General features: G+C 38.8%; 1 protein-coding gene across 1 annotated transcript in view; it reads left to right on the forward strand.

Annotated features, from left to right (window-relative positions):
* Nucleotides 1-19,066, forward strand: part of dock4b (dedicator of cytokinesis 4b) — a 110,626-nt gene that overhangs the window by 72,214 nt on the left and 19,346 nt on the right. The window contains exons 20-37 of the mRNA XM_040152902.1: nucleotides 1,159-1,293; nucleotides 2,109-2,207; nucleotides 4,072-4,166; nucleotides 4,909-4,984; nucleotides 5,517-5,617; nucleotides 5,950-6,008; nucleotides 6,846-6,994; nucleotides 7,322-7,407; nucleotides 9,307-9,402; nucleotides 9,499-9,559; nucleotides 10,227-10,320; nucleotides 10,514-10,662; nucleotides 12,125-12,211; nucleotides 12,435-12,539; nucleotides 12,819-12,960; nucleotides 14,455-14,621; nucleotides 17,215-17,301; nucleotides 18,551-18,727. Of these exons, the coding sequence (XP_040008836.1) occupies nucleotides 1,159-1,293; nucleotides 2,109-2,207; nucleotides 4,072-4,166; nucleotides 4,909-4,984; nucleotides 5,517-5,617; nucleotides 5,950-6,008; nucleotides 6,846-6,994; nucleotides 7,322-7,407; nucleotides 9,307-9,402; nucleotides 9,499-9,559; nucleotides 10,227-10,320; nucleotides 10,514-10,662; nucleotides 12,125-12,211; nucleotides 12,435-12,539; nucleotides 12,819-12,960; nucleotides 14,455-14,621; nucleotides 17,215-17,301; nucleotides 18,551-18,727 (1,965 nt within the window). The remainder of the gene's footprint in view (nucleotides 1-1,158; nucleotides 1,294-2,108; nucleotides 2,208-4,071; nucleotides 4,167-4,908; nucleotides 4,985-5,516; nucleotides 5,618-5,949; nucleotides 6,009-6,845; nucleotides 6,995-7,321; nucleotides 7,408-9,306; nucleotides 9,403-9,498; nucleotides 9,560-10,226; nucleotides 10,321-10,513; nucleotides 10,663-12,124; nucleotides 12,212-12,434; nucleotides 12,540-12,818; nucleotides 12,961-14,454; nucleotides 14,622-17,214; nucleotides 17,302-18,550; nucleotides 18,728-19,066) is intronic.

Consider the following 19,066-nt stretch of genomic DNA (forward strand, 5'->3'; position numbering starts at 1 on the left):
TTGGCTAACATCTGCCAGTTATAGATATGTGACTTTTAGATTTTATCATGAATTATATCACCATGTGACAGTATCCTGTGCTGTTGCTATTTTACAAGGTTGCACAAGAGATTTGCCACCATAACAACAGGAAAATAACTTAAAAGGAATTCAAAGCTAGAGGAATTACTCTTACAGCAATTTCCTTGCCAATACTTCGCAACAGCATATTGTTTTGTTGTGTATTGGGTCAATTATTCTCGGTAACAGGGACATTGGAAGCCATGCAGTCCAGTAATGAGACCCATCAATTTAGCAATGGGAATTGTCAAAGTGGCAGTCGCTACAAGCCGTGTGTGTATGTTTTGTCTGACTTGTTTGTTTGCGCGTGTGTGTAGAAGCTCGGGTTGCCTGGCTTGCACTTTTTCCTGCTAGAGGGGGAGCTAGTGGTAAAGGCATCAGGCAGGACACACGCACACAAACACACACACACGCACACACACACACAGACAATACGCACACAGAGTGGCACCACATCTAAGGGGAAGTGACAGCAGTTGCAGCCAGTGTGCCAGTCTGAAGCTCCTTCTCATTATCGCTCTGTCCAAGACCTGCCTGTCTTGTCAGGGGTTGAGACTCGAGGGAGATGCAAACACACAAACACACATGCACACCAGTTTATCTTCCATACTCTTTGAGTTGCTTTTAATCTTTAACTGTCCCTTTCTCCTTTTTATTCTACCTTCTTTTATTCTTTTCCATTCTCCTCTTTCTATGTGAACTTATAATTTCAAAATGTTGCTCGTAGCCTTGAAACGTCTTATTAGTCCCCACACTTACTGGTTCAATACTCATTAAAACTGCTATGAAAGTAAGATTATAGGGTGAAAAGTTTGGTTCAGAGGCAGACTGACGTCAGCTGTCGATCATGGTTCAAGGTTGTGCTGCCTGAAAAATGCAAGTGGAATGCAAATTAGTCAAGATAACTTTAAGGGAGCATTCATGTCACTTTAGTAGAGAAATGAAGTTTCAAGGATCACTCTGACATTTTAGATTCACATTTTGGCTAAAAAAAAAAGGGGGGGGTGGGGGGTCTTTCTTTTGTTCTGTATATGTGAATATACCCTGATGGTAAAATGTATTTCATTTGCGACTGTGTGTGTTTTCTCCATTGTGTAGGAGCCTGTAGTGTCTGAGGAGGTGGAGCTAATTGTGGAAAGCCTGCTGGGAGTTCTCCTGAGGACCATCCTGGAAATTAGCAACCGTCCCCAGTCTGCTGGCCCTGCCATGAGACTGCAGTTCCAGGATGTCACTGTATGTGTGTTGTACCGTGTACAGTACCGTATGTGCCAGTCTGTGTGCGTACAGTGTGCGTGTTTGCGCGTGTGTGTGTGCTTACTACTGTAAATTGTTTTGGGACTTAACAAAATGTCCGAGAGTAATTATAGATTTTTAAATTGCGGTGCTGCTGTGGCGACTATAATTCCACAAACATTATTAACATTAATGACAATAATTAAGATTTATAATAAGACACAACACGAAAGGGGAATGGTGAAGTGGGTAATGTTGAGATCATCATCATCACTGTGTTGATGGAGACTCATACTAATGCTCTACTAATGTTGCTACAATTCCTACCGGTTGCCAGTGGAGGCAAATAAAGGGCAATGATGTACTATCGATAAAACAAAGGCTTTCTTTTTGTATTTCCTGTAGTAATGGATGCACAGTACCATCCTTTCCAGAGGACATTTTTTCTTTTCCAAATTTCTTCTAATTTCTCATCCACATGAAAGGAAAGGAAAAAGACAGATTTTCTGCTCATTCTGATCCCTCTACAGTGGATACCGTAACCTGATGTCATGACCTAATTACGTTTTATTACAGTTTGACTGCTTTCTACTTAAATATTTTGAATCATGACAGTACATGGACCCATACATAACGTAACATGATTACAAGTTCCGTTCACATCTTAGCAGTATTTCAGTATTTAACTCTTTTAGTGGTGTAGGTTATGGCACCTCTGAAGATCATTTTGAATGTACCATAGCATAAATGATGATTAACTTACAGGCTTTTTCTTTTCTTCTGGGTGTGTGTGTGTGTGTGTGTTGTCCTACCAGGGAGAGTTTGTGGCGTGTTTGTTGGCACTCCTACGACAGATGAGTGACAGACACTACCAGCAGCTGCTGCAGGCGTTCAGCAGCAAAGACGACCTGAGGGTAAGACCACTACATCCATCGTTCTCTCTCTCCATATCTACCTGTCTGTGGGGACGCTTCTTTCACTCTGTGCCTGTGCGTCTGTGTGTGAATCTGAAGAATAAATAGCAATAGATGGATGTTTGACTACCACCTGCACTGGAGAATGCCAATAATGTGACCTCTGAGTCATTCATTAAACGGACCTAAGGCGGATCATAGATGCAATGATATATATTTAAAGCAAATAGCTTATCCAAGGCTAGGATGATTAATTTTATCCCAGTGGGATCTGATTACACTGGTTAGCTTGTAGCTGGCATCCATTGCTAGGTCAATAAAGCAGAGTGGTACTTATTTGTTTGACTTCATTAAATGTTGTGCTAGCCAATTACAATGCAAGATCAGAGGTAAGCTTACACTGATACATCTATCTTTTTCATATACCTATCTCTCTCTGCCCACACTTATATACATCTTGTCATCACCTGGTCTGAGCCAGGTTTTCAGTGTATATAGATAAATACTGTATATGTGCTGCCATATAAATATTGGTTAATGAGTGAGAGAAGAATTGCCATATCCATGTTGTTTTTGTTTTTGATTGTCTTGTGTGTATTTGTGTTTGCAACACTTCTATTTGTTTCTCTCCCTACTTCACTCTTACTCTCTGCTTTCCTCTTTCTGTCTTTCTTTGTCATCCATATTCTTAATTGTTTTCAAAAAATCCTCTATTTTCATACTGACTCACTCAAAGCACTTGCAGACATATCTAGACAGACACTAAGTGTATGTACACACGAACATACACATCTGTTTGTGTAGACACGAGTGTTTATGTGTCTCTGTGCTTGCCTATGTACATTTACAAATATGGCACAGCAGTGGTGGGTTACCTGAAGAAGAGCAGAGAGATGGGAACATGGAAGAAGAGACAGAGAAAGTTATGAGGTCAAAAGTTCCTTCCAGTGAGAAATATTAAATTGCTGAATTTCAGGAACAGTAGAAACGTGATATGCTACTTTTAGCTTGAGAACATAAATTCAAGAAGGACAATTTTCATGCTTCAAATCTAGTAATTTTATCACTAGGATCCAAAGTGTGTGCCTGGAACTGATTGAGCAGACACTGGGCTGGAAAAAAACTGGTTGAGAAGTTATCATAGAATCATAAAATCTCCTTGCGGTGTTCTTTATAGCTCTTTATAGCCTCATTCTATAATAAATTAACTCTTAAATTATGTGAATGTGATAGCATTGCTGACACAATGTAGTTGTCAAGTTCACTGCAAAACAGTACTTTTGACAATGAACTAAGTCTTTGTGTATTCAGAAATTGTATTTTCTGATTGATTGGTCTAGAAATGTTAAATCTGGTATGCATTGAATTATGTTTCATTTGTCTGTGGTAATTAAAAATTGATTTAGACTGAGAGACACTGGATATCACTGTTCCAGCTCCACGGACAGAGACATAGACTGCTTGTGATTGTTTCACTATTCATTTCAATTGTACGTAATAAGTCTTAGACATAAGTACTGTATGCAGTGTGCTCACGGTGGAAAGCAGACTGAGTTCAATGTCATTTAATCTGAGGGTCTGAGTAATAAACGCAAAAATTTATTCACATTTCAACTTAAATATTGTAAAAAAACAGTGAACAAGTGTCTATAATTCTAATAACTACTCCTGACAAAGTGCCCGATTGAGTATATTTTCCTGAAAGGAATAGTGATCGAAGGAGTGACGAGCACAGAGCTTGATTTTGAGTATTTCAGCACCATGGAGAGAGACAACATTAAAGACTGCGACGTGAAGTACTGCACAGACTTTAAATTTTGCTTGTGAATTTCTAGTGATACCATGTCTGCTGTGTTTTTTCCAGGACTTCCTTCTTCAGATCTTCACAGTCTTCAGGATCCTCATCCGACCAGAAATGTTTCCTAAAGACTGGACTGTCATGCGATTGGTTACCAACAAGTAAGACCAATCACATGACGGAGCACACAGACACAGATGAGAGAGGATAGAAAGCACCAATAAAGTTAATAAAAATGAAGTGGAAATACAGTCAGGGGAATGGCATGCAACGAAGGTTCTCAGTCACAATACACAAGAGCTGTTACATGGTATGTTTTTTAGACCACTAGGACGTGAGGACACCCTAGACATGCAATTTTAAACGTGTGAGAATTTGTTAACTCAGAGATCTTTCATCTGCTGAAGGTGTATGTAGAGCCTTGTTTTTCTCCCTAGACAGTATGTTCCACCTCTGTATATCCTCTTTTAAAAGCTTAACTGTCATCGGTAGAGATGCAAGGGGATGATTTTTCACTACATTTGTGTCTAGATTTCTAGACTGCTGCAAGGTGAAGGCACAAAGAGCAGTGAAATATTTAAACCAAAAGGGTAGGGGAATTTTGATTTAGTGCTGTCATTGAAAATGAGAGTGAATCCAAGGCAAATACACTGTACCACTCTGGAGGACACTATCAAATGCAGTGCATGGCTAATGTGATACATAAAGGTCAGTGAAAATGCTTGTATCCACTGAGTCATAAAGATCTTTGTATTTTGAGCGGACAAACACCTCTGCATCTTCTTACTCTTCAAAAGGGCTATTTGATTCAAATCTGAATTGTTCATGGTGGCGCATTTTCCTGCATGTTGACACAGTAACTCTTCTCACCTTCTGGGCGCTTTCTTTCTCTTGTTCTTTTAGTGTCATCATCACAACCGTCCTCTACCTTTCTGATGCTCTGAGGAAAAACTTCCTCAGTGACAAGTTTGACTACAAGGTAGGGGAAATATGCCAGTCTGTAGACATGTGTCTGTGTGGAAATGTGAACAATGCCACAGTTGCTCCAAAACTTTCTGAGAATCAAACAAACTCACTTCCAAAAAGGCTGCAGCATTAGTGCACCCGCACAACCACTAACTCACATAGTGGCACACAGGCAGATACACATTTTCATTTATTTTTGTAATTTATTTGTATTGTAATTTATTTTCATAACAAAAGCCTTCACAGATAAAACAGAGCTAATGCCGTTAGTCAAAAGCAAAGAGCAGATAATAAAATTAGCCGAAACTCAAAAAAACAAAAGCAGAACGAGCCCAAAGTGACAGAAGAAGAAGAAGAAGAAGAAAGAAAGAAGCAACAGCATTAAAAAACAAGAGTTAGTCAGTTAGTTAATTAAATTAAGTCTTTTCTTCCTTCTCAAATGCTATAGATACACATTTCATACACATGCCAGTGGCAAATGATATAGTTTTTTGGTGTGAATTCCTGAAAACTTGACAAGATGCTATTTTTGCTGCCATTTTCAGGTGTGGGACTCGTATTTCTATCTGTCTGTAATATTTATCAACCAACCCTGTCTTCAACTGGAGTCCTTCTCTCCCTCGAAGAGGAAGAAGATACTAGAAAAGTAAATTATTGTTTGCAAATGCAAACACACACACACACACACACACACACACACACACTCTCTCTCTCTCTCTCTCTCTCTCTGTCTCTCTCTCTCTCTCTCGGTATTCTTTGCTGCACATGTAAGTTAGGCCTGTAATAAACTATGTGCGTACTCAACAAGCCATCCTGCTCTCTGTCAAACTTCAAAAATTGCTAGACACACATACATGCACGCACACAAAGTGTACCGTAGGCCACATACAGTATCATGAGTACTTAAAATGCTGCAGCTTCTCTCAGTATTCTCCTGCAGCAAGCACACATTTCTAACCATGACATTTTATCATGCAGGTATGGAGACATGAGGGTGATGATGGGCTGTGAGATCTTCAGCATGTGGCAGAATTTAGGTAAGATAGATACAATATTTGTCATCTCAACACACATGGTTCAAACGGACTGTTTTACCCCTAAATTTACTCCTTTAATCCATGATAGATTGTTTAAAGGAGACTCATAGTAATGTCTAGTTTATTCTGAGTGGTGCTGTAATTAAATTTCTGGAAAGGCAACTGTGAGACTTCCATTCCAGCAGTATGTATCTCTTAAAGGCCTATGACAACAAGCCCAAAAAAGTATTTCTTAATTTATTCCTCTTCTGATGTAAGAGTAGTGCTCCTGAAGTCTGTGTGAGGCACTAACATCAGAGAAAATACAGGCAAATAAACTCTGTTTCTTTGTACTTAAGCTGATGGGAACTAAAAAAAACTCTCCTCGTCTTTTTCTTTATGACAAAAATGATTTGTCACCATGGCAACCAGCTGGATGCCTCACTCTGCTTTGTGTGGATGCTTTTGTTCTCTTCTGCATTGGAGATAGATTTATACAATTTTTGTTATTTCTAATAATTTCCTGTGTATTTATGGGTATTCAAGTGTGTTTTTGAACAATTTCAAATGCATTTGGAAGTCGCTTCATTTTTGCTTTGTTTTGTTTGATGTCAGAAGTTGATTTAAATACATGCACTGTGATTATTTAGTTCAGGAAAATACTGCGTTACAAAATTTGGTTAGTTTGCAATGCACTTAAACCAAATTACCAGAGCAGCTTTTGTTGCGGTCCGATTTTTTGAAGAAAGGAATACTGCACTGCAAAGTTGGGCAAAGTGCCTCTGACTTCAACAATGCGCTGTGTTCAGGGATAAAGTGAGAGCTTAACCTCTGCATTGACCTCTGTCTCTCATTCAGGGGAACACAAGTTGAACTTCATCCCAGCGATGATTGGTCCATTCTTGGAGGTGACGCTGGTGCCTCAGCCTGATCTGAGGAATGTCATGATCCCCATCTTCCATGACATGATGGATTGGGAGCAGAGACGCAGTGGCAATTTCAAACAGGTACGCAGCTGTTAGAAATAGATTGCCTGAAACTTATATTTAATCACAAGATTAAATCAGTTTTCACTAATGGCCAAATGAGAAGAACCACCTTTACCTCTTTCGTCGAGGCAGGATTAAATCATGAAAACCGAAAAACATATGTGAAACAATTCTTCCAACAAAATCGACTGACTTTGACATGACATGATATGATGTGATTTGATCTAGCCCCTGGTTCAGTTTTTAATCTCTAAACCGTCCATGCTGCTTTTCGTCCTAGTCATTTTATAAATATCGTTTGAACTGACAGCCTCTTTGAGATTTAAATGCTTTTTTTTCTCACAGGTGGAGGCCAAGCTGATTGACAAGCTGGACAGCTTGATGTCTGAGGGCAAAGGAGATGAGACATATAGGGAGCTCTTCAACAGCATGTGAGTTGGAGAAAGGACCAACAGTAGAAGAAGAAAACATGGATATGAGGGGTGTATGGGTGCAGATTTACTTACATTTTCCCAATCACCTTAGATTTTTCAGGCAAAGGGAGAAAGTTAGGTAATTTGGCCCATGGAGCCACTCAATAGCTCAACCAGCTTAACAATAAAATCACAACAGAGGCTCAAACAAATTTGCTTGGACAGAGGCCAGCTCAGGATATCAGGAAACTTCTACTGACAGACAAAATAGCTGTGTATGGAGTCTAAAGATTGAAATGATACGACCCCCACAAGAATGGGTAAATTAATGCGTGGGCTGCACCTCACAAGTCGTTTGACTCTGGCTGTTTTATCTGCAAGTGGATGTGTCTAAGTATTCTGCTTTCGAAAATGAGCCCTTAACCCTGAAAACCAAGGAGCATAGATGACAGCATTACTGCTCAGCGAAGCAGAAATAAAACGGTTAAATGTGTTAAGCTGTTACTTTGATTACAGAACATGCATCTTACAAGGAGAGTTTTTTTTTTTAAACTGAAAGAATCCCATTTACCTTCAAATTCCCATGCCTTTTATCAATGTGAAAGAATAAGCCCTGGGTAGCTTGTAATTTGAACGTGTTGCTATAGAGTAGATTGATAAAATAATAAGCAGAGGTCACCTTCATCTTCACTCACACCTCCTCCATGGCCAGTCCTTGTCCACTCTGTCCTTGTGTTTCCAGGTTTGTGCTCCTGCATGCTTAGTGTATGTGCTAATGCGTGTGTGTGTGTGTGTGTGTGTGTGTGTATATATATATTCCCACATTGTGATTTATGTGCCTGTTCATATTTTTACGTCGCCTTTCACTATGAACTACTGTATTTGGACTTGGAAAACTGAACTCCTACATTTCATCTTAGTGTCTAAAAACAAAATTAATTAAATGAAGTCATATTTCTGATTCACATACATACTGTATGTCTCTTTTAGTATCACATAGATGTGAATCAAAGTGTGATCTCTAAGCATTTTATCAAAAGGCATCTACTGTAATTGTCCCTTTTGTCTTTCATAGTCATTCATTCTCTTTGCCACCATTTTTACATGTGAAACAAAAAAAAAAAGTTATATAACTAGATACTGTATCATTAAAACTATATATCTATAACCTAATCTATACTATGCAATGTAATGTAATTATGCATTAGGAATCATTATTGTTTAACTGCCAGTATCTAATTCAGCCTGAATACAGATTACAAGTTAGTTTTATGCTTACATTTTTGAACCTACTTTTATCTTTTCTTGCCTAATAAATTTGTTGTTTTAATTTAGTTTTTTAATTTATTTTCCTCTTACTAACTCCACTAACCCCCAAACTAACCTGTGTGAGTGTGTGCTGATATTAATCTTATTAATATTAATTTATTCCGCCTATGCTTCCCGCCTGGAGTAGAATTCCTCTGTTTGGTCCGTACCCTAGGTAAGATGCTCTCCTCTTTGTTCTCTTAGTGTCGTCTGTGTGAGGGGGAACAGGGGGAACACGTTAACCTCAGCCAAAAACTACCTGCAATATTTTGGCTGCGATGTGTTTGTCTTCTTTACCAGCCCTGGTGGGATAACCAATCAATTCTAAAAAAAATTTTCAGGTGGCAAAACAATGAATCAGCGATTTTGAATTTCTTAGCCACTTTGGGTATTTTATTTTGATAAATCCCATATGCAGGCCAACAAGCATAGGTGATACTGGTATGACTGGCATTGATTTTCTCTTTGCTTCGCCTCCCTATCTTTCTTAGTAATTTCTTTTTTTCCCCCCCAAACACCTTTCCTGCCCATTTGCTCTCTTTTACATCTTGCCTCTTTTGGTCTTTACATCTCTCTGTCTTGGACTGTCTCTCTTCATTTGTCCTCCAGCCTGCTGAAGAAGATTGAGAGAGAGACCTGGAGGGAGAGTGGGATCTCTCTCATCGCCACAGTCACTCGCTTAATGGAGAGATTGCTAGACTATAGGTGAGAGTGCACAAATACACTTAGAAACACACATTCATATATGGTTTATCCCCTTTGATCATGTCACATGTCTTCTGCCTTATGTGTCTATCATAGGGATTGTATGAAGCTGGGAGAAGTGGATGGCAAAAAGATTGGCTGTACTGTCAGTTTACTGGTGAGTAGTAGTTACTCCCTGTAACTGTGTCCTGTCTTCTTTTTGTCTCTTTAAAAGGCTTTTCTAAAACCAGATCTTCAACAGAATTACTGAGTTTGTATATCTGAATGACCAGTCAAAAGTTCTTTCACCTGTTGAATACTCATTAGAATTTTTGGGTGAATTGAAATGCAGAAATGAGTTTCAAAATTTTGAAAAAATAGAAATACGATCCAGTTCATATCTCCAATTCAAACAATTTTACATTTTTTATTGCTTTTTTTGTAGTTGCATTTTTTGTGGGATAAATGATTATTGTCACCAATTAGAATATACATTAATGCTTTTCAAATCCTTCCCCTCATAGACATGACAAAACTCATACAAGTCAGTTTTCGTTTTATGTGTGCTGTTGTCACTATTGTCAGTCCTTTTGCCTACTAGTTTTGCCTTATGTAACTGCAGCCATCTGCAAGAGCACCTGGGGTGTGTAGGCAGATGGATCAGAAGTCACTTCTAATTGGCAGCTGAAATATATTGTTGCACCTCTAACATAGAACAATCTGTCACTTTTAAAATTTGTTCTCATTTGCATTTATAAAGTCTCTATAATTTTCATAATCCTCATCTCTCTCTCTTGATTCTTTTTGTCCTAAATCATCCTCAAACCACGCACTGCTCCTGTCAGAACTTCTACAAAACGGAGTTGAACAAAGAGGAGATGTACATCCGCTACATTCACAAACTGTATGACCTGCACTTGAAAGCACAAAACTACACAGGTACGCCTAAAGGAAATACTATAACATATAGTATGTGCGAGTGTGAGTGTTCTGATCAGTTCCCATGAGTCATATTTTCAAAGATGTTTCTGAGACACTGAATCCTTCATGGTTTCTTAAAAACGTACCTACTGCTGCTTTTAGATGTACTTGATCCCCTTACTGTTCGTCTGTGCATTTGTGTGCGTCACAGAGGCGTCGTACACCCTGCTGCTCTATGATGAGTTGTTGGAATGGTCAGACAGGCCACTCAGAGAGTTCCTCAACTACCCCATGCAGAGCGAGTGGCAAAGAAAAGAGTATCTGCATCTCACTATCGTCCAGAACTTTGACAGGGGGAAGGTGAGCAGCTGCACACACTTGACTGTTAAACAGAAACAAGACACTTTGTCTCTTCAGCAAACTCATTTAGCAACACAAAAGAAATGCTGTTCATATGAGCTCTAGTACCAGCTTGACAAGTGGCTTCTTATCACTGCTAAATGCCAGGGAATGTACCACGCAACTTTGAAGCCACAATCTTATTGAGATTACTTTTTGCCACTCTAAGAACCAGCACCATGTCAGCCTCATGTATCTAAAAGTATTAATAAAATAATAATAATAAAAATTCTAAAAATATGTGAAAATATAGATGTACCACTTATTCATGGCATTGAAAAAAAAGCACAGACATATTATGAATGGTTCATTTAGAATAAATACATCTTAGCCATTAATTTTTGGATTTCAACATAAAAAGCATAAACAAATCTATTAAAAATTAATACTCGGCAGCAATATAAAAGATGACAGAACTGTAGTTCCCCATGTGTTAAAAGGAAACGTGACATCATTCACATGAAATGAAATCCCTTTCAAAGAGGAGAGTTGAGCTGTAAATTGTATATAGCAACAAAAATACGTGCCACTTGCGGTCAGACATTTAATTTTACCTGTCGTGAACTGTGACAGCGGCTCGAGGCGTCAACACCTTCTCGGTTTAGTCAGATGAATTGCTGGCGGCTGCAATTAAAGCTGGATCCATATCATCCCACAATACCCTACACCATTCCTCTTAGAAATATTGTGGGAGAAGATGAGGGCAAGACTGACAGGTGAAGCGTGACATGCATTGGTGGTGCTGGTTTTAGCAAAGAATGAACAGTGAGACTGGCATCTTAAAAAGAGCTCAGCAGATTCAGGATGCAGCAGCGTTTGAGAAGAAGTTCCCAGGCTTTGCTTAGTTTCCGTTACTTAGGAAATACATTTTTCTCTTTCTACCTCCCACTTGTCCTCTCTTCGATTTTCTGTCATTATCCTAACTACCTTTGCCATTGCTCTACACTCTCAGGGGGACAAACCCCCCCCCCAAAAAAAATCTATGTCCCCGATGAAATAACATAGCTCTACAGAATCATTAAAACTGCTCCCCTCGTTATTCATAGTCCAATTTTCCTTCACATTCATGAGCTATGCCATCTGCCAGTGCTGCCGCACAGGGATTAGGAGGCAGCAGGAAAGAGGAAAGGAAAGCTTTTCATTTAATTAGCAAGATGGCTGGTTTAGTCGTGTACCTGAATGAAGAGGTTATATATGACTTTTAATATTGTTGACTTGCCAGTGCCATCCAGTGGAGTTAAAATAATTTAGCAGTGCCACTGCAGAGCAAGAGACTCACATTTCTGCTTTGATATGCTGATCTAACTCAAACGGATGAGGTTTTTTTTCTTTCTCCTTTCTGTTGTTTTCACTGTATTTGAAGCTGCAACACTGTGAACATGAGGATGAATAAGTGTGTGTTTGTGTGTTTTTATGTCTTCAGTGTTGGGAGAATGGCATCATCCTGTGCAGAGAGCTGGCTGACCAGTATGAGTCTTACTATGACTACAGGAACTTGAGCAAGATGAGGGTGAGTTTTCCACAACAGACAAGCTATAGAGATACTTCTTGAAGAAAGATTGTTAGTTGAAGTCTCTCTTTAACCTTTAAGATGATGGGGACATTATGGAAAACAAAAAAGAAAAGAGTAATTTTGTTCATGCTATGCGCCTACATGTTAATCTGCAGTTTTGAGATAACTTTTTTGTTACACAAATGTTTTTATATAATACTGTCACTGTTTTCCTTGCTAGATGATGGAGGCCTCTCTCTATGACAAGATCATGGACCAACAAAGACTAGAACCTGAATTTTTCAGAGTCGGTTTCTATGGGAAAAAGTTTCCTTTCTTCTTACGGGTAAAGGAATCTCCATATTCCCTCTGTGACATGAATAAAAAGTTGTACAGAGTAATATTTTCACCCTCTCCATAGAAGACATAGACCTGCAGGAAGAATTAACTTTTCTTATATAAGAGTCCTCCAGTCTGAGGTGACATTCAGCAACTCTTATTCAATTCCATTTAATGACATAACTGGCTCTGTCCTTGGTAGAGTTTGCAGATGAGGCTGCAGTTGCAGTATTCAAACACTAGATGTCAAGCTAACCCCGTGCTGTGCTCTAATCCCCCCCTGCAGAATAAGGAGTTTGTGTGCCGAGGCCATGACTACGAGAGGCTGGAAGCTTTCCAACAGCGGATGCTCAACGAGTTCCCCCACGCCATCGCCATGCAGCACGTCAACCAGCCAGACCAGACAATATACCAGGCCGATGCACAGTGTATCCTTGGCTATGGAAAGAGGCACATACAAAATCCATTCCCATAAGTGTGGACACATGCATCCATGCTGAACAGACACAGTCAAATGTGTGCAAATTAACAACAGCACAGTATATATGCATGTGTATACACATACACAGATACTAACACACAGCATGCTTTGTGTTGACATACAAACAGTTGCCTCTCATGAGGTGCACTATTACACACACCATGCCTCGCTTTTCCTCTCACAATCACAATGCAATCACTTTCTTGTCATTATCACTGCACATTGCATATTACATGCAGTGTATAAAATCTCATACGAAAAAGTAACTATCAAGCACACTATGGTCGTACATACGCTTAAACACGAACCCAAGATCTGAATTTTAATTGGGGAAAGTCTTTTATGTGGATATTAATCCACAATATGATATAATTACAAAATTGCTACTACAACATTACTTACCTTATGAAACTAAATATCATTTTAAGTAGAGTTGCAGCATTAATGATACAGTGATTTAAATAGCCTTCATTTTTTTAGTTTGAACATCATTATTATGGAAGTCATTGTGACTTCCATAATAAAAAAATGTACTGTACATTAAATAGTAAATGCGGGAAATAGCTTTCACTTTGCCTTCTATTTGTTTATTTGTTTTTGTTTTTTTTCTATTTCTGAAACCAAACCTAGACCCTTATTGTACCTAAATCAAGTCAGTGACTCACATGGAGAGCTATACTCTTCATTTCCGTGCCATGTTCAAATTCATCTGTACAATATGGGAGCCTTTTAAATTATTCACACTTATGTATGGGACAACTGTTGGCCTATATAGAGGAAATGGCAGAGACTCCGTGACATAATGACAAAAAGACTGAAGAGATCACTAAAAGAGAGGCAGATGAAGGACAGGGACACGTGTTTGACCCTTTCAGAGTATACTCAGTGTACATGTGATATGCTTGCTTTGTGTACTTCATTGATTGTCTGAATAAATTAGCACACTGCTGTGTTACTCTCACATAATGCTAATCAGCAGTCTCTCTCAGATTGCTCTTCCATCTGCATATCCTTGTCACAAACACTCATGCATATGAATGCATGTATGTTGGCTGTCCCAACTCGTATTTCCCTGGTAAAGTTGCTCATGAGTGCCGGGGTTACTTCCTGCTCCCCTGTCCTCCTCTTTTGGTTTTCTGTTAAGCTCTTCAGGTGTTCAAGTATTATTAGTGTATCTTTGACAGGGCATTGTTTCCATATGGATGTAAATAAAACACAAAATATACTACGAGAGAGGTATACTTACCTCCAGGTGCTCACTTAACCTTTATGTGTGTCCTTGTCATCTGTGTGTAATTGTATCTGCAAGCAACCGTGCTCCTTCAGGTCATTGAAGAATTATTGTCTATTATTATTATTATTTTTATTATTAGAATTATTTGTCTGCAGTGCTTTCCCTTGTGACCCCCCCTGCTCTTTCCTTAACTTCTGGTGCTTCCAGACCTGCAGATCTATGCCGTAACTCCAATCCCAGAGAGTCAGGATGTGCTGCAGAGAGACGGAGTGCCTGACAACATCAAAAGCTTCTACAAGTTCAATCACATCTGGAGGTTCAGATATGACCGGCCCTTTCACAAGGGCACCAAAGACAAGGAGAATGAGTTCAAGGTACGGGGGAAAAAAAGAGAAATTCAAAAGAAAGACAGATGAAAATAGACAACCACTGAAACATGAAGCACACACCCATGTAAAGAGGACAATGTTGTGGAGACATTTCTCTGCGTCTGTATTATTTCTTCCCCTTTTTCACTTCATAAAAATCACTGATTTTGTTGAAATATGAAAATAAGCTATTAAAAAATTAACTTATAGCCTATTACTGCTTGTAGAGTAGCTCTAAAATGTTGTGCAATGAAATATTTGAGAACTTAAAAGTATACATATATGATTATTAGCATTTTTTTCATTGCAAACTAATGTAAAACAGCTTAATTTACTCCCTTCTCTAACTTGTTCATTGATCGAAAACCAGTGTAGGTAGTGATAGTTTGAACCTGCACCCAAGTATTAGTCTCTGTGTAGCAAATGTTTTATTCATCATGACTCCTGTATCACTAATTATAGTCTAAAACTTTTTAGCACAAATGAAGCCTTTACAGTCACACACGTGCAGTCTCACACAGATGCACACACATTTAACACATATACATGCACACACAGGCTCATAAATATTCAGCATTAATACACTCATAAACACATGCTCCACGCAGTCATTTCATCTCAGCTCCATCAAGGATATTTGGCCCAATTTAATCATGATATCACATTTCAGCAGGGCTGGATATCTCTAGCCCTCAGGTGGGAATAATGTGTATGATAAACTTTTGCATCGTGACAAAAGTATGCAGCAGCCAGATATGGTATGATCTGCCATGTGAAAGAAATAAAGAAAGCTGTTTCCAAAATTCAACAAAGAAGTTTTTATCTTCAGAAAAAAATAGTTTGCAGAGAGGTCAAGACTTTTACTTTTGTCAGATTTTCCTTTCAACTTCCTGCTCCTAAACTGTAGTACAAGTGGTGTTCAGGTGGATTTCTTGGCCTTAAAAAGCTTAAAATCAATAAAAGACAGCAGGGCTGTGTAGTGAGACGGAAGACCCTTCTTCAACCTGAGGACAGTGGATCGATAGTGCGTGTCAGCGCCCGTCTGCTCTGCTGGAGTGTCCTTGAGCAAGACACTTCATTCTAAACTTTGATTAAGCTGTAGTGTATCAGCACCTCGATCCTAAGCTGCCTGTGGAGAGGGCCCGGCAGAAAAGAAATGTCCTTATAGCGATGAAAAAAATACAATAAAATGAGGATGTTTCACCTTTTGGACTATACTAGCCTTATTAAGAATAAAAGTAAATGATGTAGCGTTAAGATGAGTAAATTAATAAATAGATTTAATCATGACAAAGATCGAGAAGTAAGTAAAGTGATTAGTTGATTAGTGGATCAACAGAAAATTCTAACTATTTTGATAGTCAGTTATTCGTTCTTAATTGGACGATTAATGATTAATCAAAAAACTAATCGGCAACTTAATCTTTTTCTTGACCTTTTGAAAGAGTAATCTGACACAAAAAAAGCTCAAGAAAAAGCTAGTAAGTGGATCTTTAGGGGAAGCTTTTTTTTTTTGTCACACTGTTTTGTAGTTGAATCAGTGGATCTGTCAGAAGACTGAAAAATACAGATCACAATGTGGTAGCACATCTTAAATAGCTTGTTTTTTTTCCAACTAACAGTTCAAATCCCAAGGATATTCAGTCTACAAAGAGAGCGAACAGAACAGCAGATCCTAACATTTGAGAAGCTGGAATGAGGGAATGTTTTAGAACTGAAAGGATTAATAATTAATAATTAATTAATAATTAATTGTTTAGGTAAATTTTTAAATAAAAATGCCAAATATTCCCTTGTTCCTGTTTCTCATTTGTAAGGATATGCTGCTTTTATCTGTCCTTTGTGATAGTAAACCAAAGATCTTTGACGCTTTGACTGTTGGTTCGACAAGACCAGCAATTTGAAGATGTCCCTTTGGGCTTAAGGAAATTGTAACGGCCATTTCACTATCTGATTTATCAACTTATTTATCAGGAAAACATCCAACAGATAAGTGGATAATCAAAAGAACTGTTCGTTGAAGCCCAAAAATAGTTTGCATTTTAGCTTTATAAATTACTTAAACTTTTAACTGATTATCAAAATTGTTGATTGATTGTTTTGGAACAATAAGGAACATTACAAATTGGTATTAAAAGTACAGTACACAATAATTACAATTATCCTTAACTGCTTTCCAGTCTTCATGTTTCTTGATATGTCTACAACAAACAGTTAATATTACTGTAAGTGGGAAGTATAATAATAATGTGAATCTCTTATGCTAATTGCCTCCGGTGTATGCTACACTTTCAATAGTTTAAGCACTGTCAAAATGACCTTGTGGGATGTTGGTATATATTCGAGCATGTTGGCTGACAGGGTAAGTGGTGAAACATGAATGATGATATGAGAGATAAGACATGACATCCGACCTACAGCTAAAAGTGGGTGTTTGGCAGTAGGTGCACTCAATATGTTTTCCTCAAACTATGTATCGGTAATTAGATTGTGTGCTGACTGCCAGAGATAGAGTGCATGTGTGCATCAGGCACAAGAAGCAATAGATTTTTTTAAGCATGTAAAGTAATCAGATAATACTCATGAGTGTATCATGCAGAGCCTGTGGGTGGAGAGAACAACCCTGACTCTGGTCCAGAGTCTTCCAGGCATCTCGCGCTGGTTTGAGGTGGAGAAGAGAGAGCTGGTGAGTGTGACCACCTTTTGAAATAACGATGTAAACCAAACTGCAACACAGTCATCTCACACAAGGGACACTGTAATAAACTTTTATTTTGCAGGCTGCAATTTACAGTGCTGCCAGCCAATACCAAAGTATTGATCCAGGTCATTACATTGAACAACAATAATGACCTAGGTCATGAGTTTAGGGCTATTGGACAAATTTCATTTCTTACGGACACATTTTATTTCCTACATTGGAAATCTTGGATGTCATGCTAAAAGTCAAAAGGCTTTGCTTTGATTACGAACATTTTTTTTTTTAATTTTTTGAATGGATTTTTCTAATTAGAAATTTTTCCAATACTTACTCCCTGTTTTTTGCATGAAATTGCTATGATATTTGATTCAAATCCACTTCCACCCTGTGTTACGTGTAAATCCCCTCAGAAGCTTTCCGTCTTGTATTTTCTCATTCAGATCTCCAAGGAGTGGGAGGATTTTAAATGCTCTTTTGTCCACTGTATGCAGAACGTACCACATTGTCTGTCTAAGCGCATATTCTTTAGTGCATGGCTTTGAGCGTGGTGGGAAATTATGGTTTGTAAATCCAGTGTTATTCTACGATGGTTATGCAGTGCAATATCATATAAAATACAGAACTGGCAAAAGCTCTATTAGCAAGAGAATTAAGCTATGTGTGAGACAGAGGAAGTGGTAGTGATAAAACCACAATTATCACCCAACTATGCATTTGCCATCAGCTCTGCGGAGGATTTTAGCATATTTCAGCTCATTGTTTTGGTTTCACTGCAATTTTAGTGTTTTGATTCAGTCTGACCGCACTCATCAGCACTATTTCCCGAAGAAGCAGGCAGCAAATTTCAGTGAAGAAGCTTTAAAAAGCCACTGTATGCTACCTACATAGCACCGAACGGGAGACAGACAAAGTTAACAACGAGCTGGTGATGGGGGAGCATTTAGTAGCAAACGAGGCAGATTTTTCAGGCAGGAGTTGGAGTAGTTAAAATGAGAGTGAATATTGGACTTACATTCATTGAGATAAACCGGACTTTAAATGAATGCTAATGTTTCCCAATATCTTTTTTTTTGCAAATCTGTACCATTGTGAAGACTTTTACACAAAGGGTTATTTTCTTCTCACTTTCAGAGTTTAGAAAGCTCCTTTTAGCGCTACAGAAGAAGTGGTCCCTTTTTTTTTTTTTTTTTTTAATTTTTTTTTCTTTTTCCATCTACAACCTCTCGCTTCACAGGTGGAGGTAAGCCCGCTGGAGAACGCCATCGAGGTGATTGAGAACAAGAACTTACAATTACGCACATTGATCACCCAGTGTCAGAGCCGGCAGATGCAGAACATCAACCCCCTCACCATGTGCCTCAACGGGGTCATCGACGCCGCTGTCAACGGAGGGCTGGCCCGCTACCAAGAGGTATGGATGGATAGGTGGAGGATAAGGTTGGAGGCTTTTAGAGACCGAGGCAGTAGTGAGGAGCGGTGACATATGGATTGCCTAATGATGCATGAAGGTGGGTTTTATCGAAACGATGTATGGACAGAGAGTGTTTTGCAGAGGGAGAAGTGGATGAACAGATGGATGGATGGGTGCATGAATGGCTGGGTGAAGGTTTGACTGAATGGATAGATGAGTGGAGAGTTGGATGGGGTTGAAGCAGGAAAATGAGATGGATGGTGATGAGGAATGGGTATCCACCCATCCATCCGATGGGAGGTTCGATGGATGGATGGATGGATTGATAAGAAGATGGAT

This window comes from Xiphias gladius, chromosome 2 (genome assembly GCF_016859285.1).
Source record: "Xiphias gladius isolate SHS-SW01 ecotype Sanya breed wild chromosome 2, ASM1685928v1, whole genome shotgun sequence".
Classification (NCBI taxonomy): Eukaryota; Metazoa; Chordata; class Actinopteri; order Istiophoriformes; family Xiphiidae; genus Xiphias; species Xiphias gladius.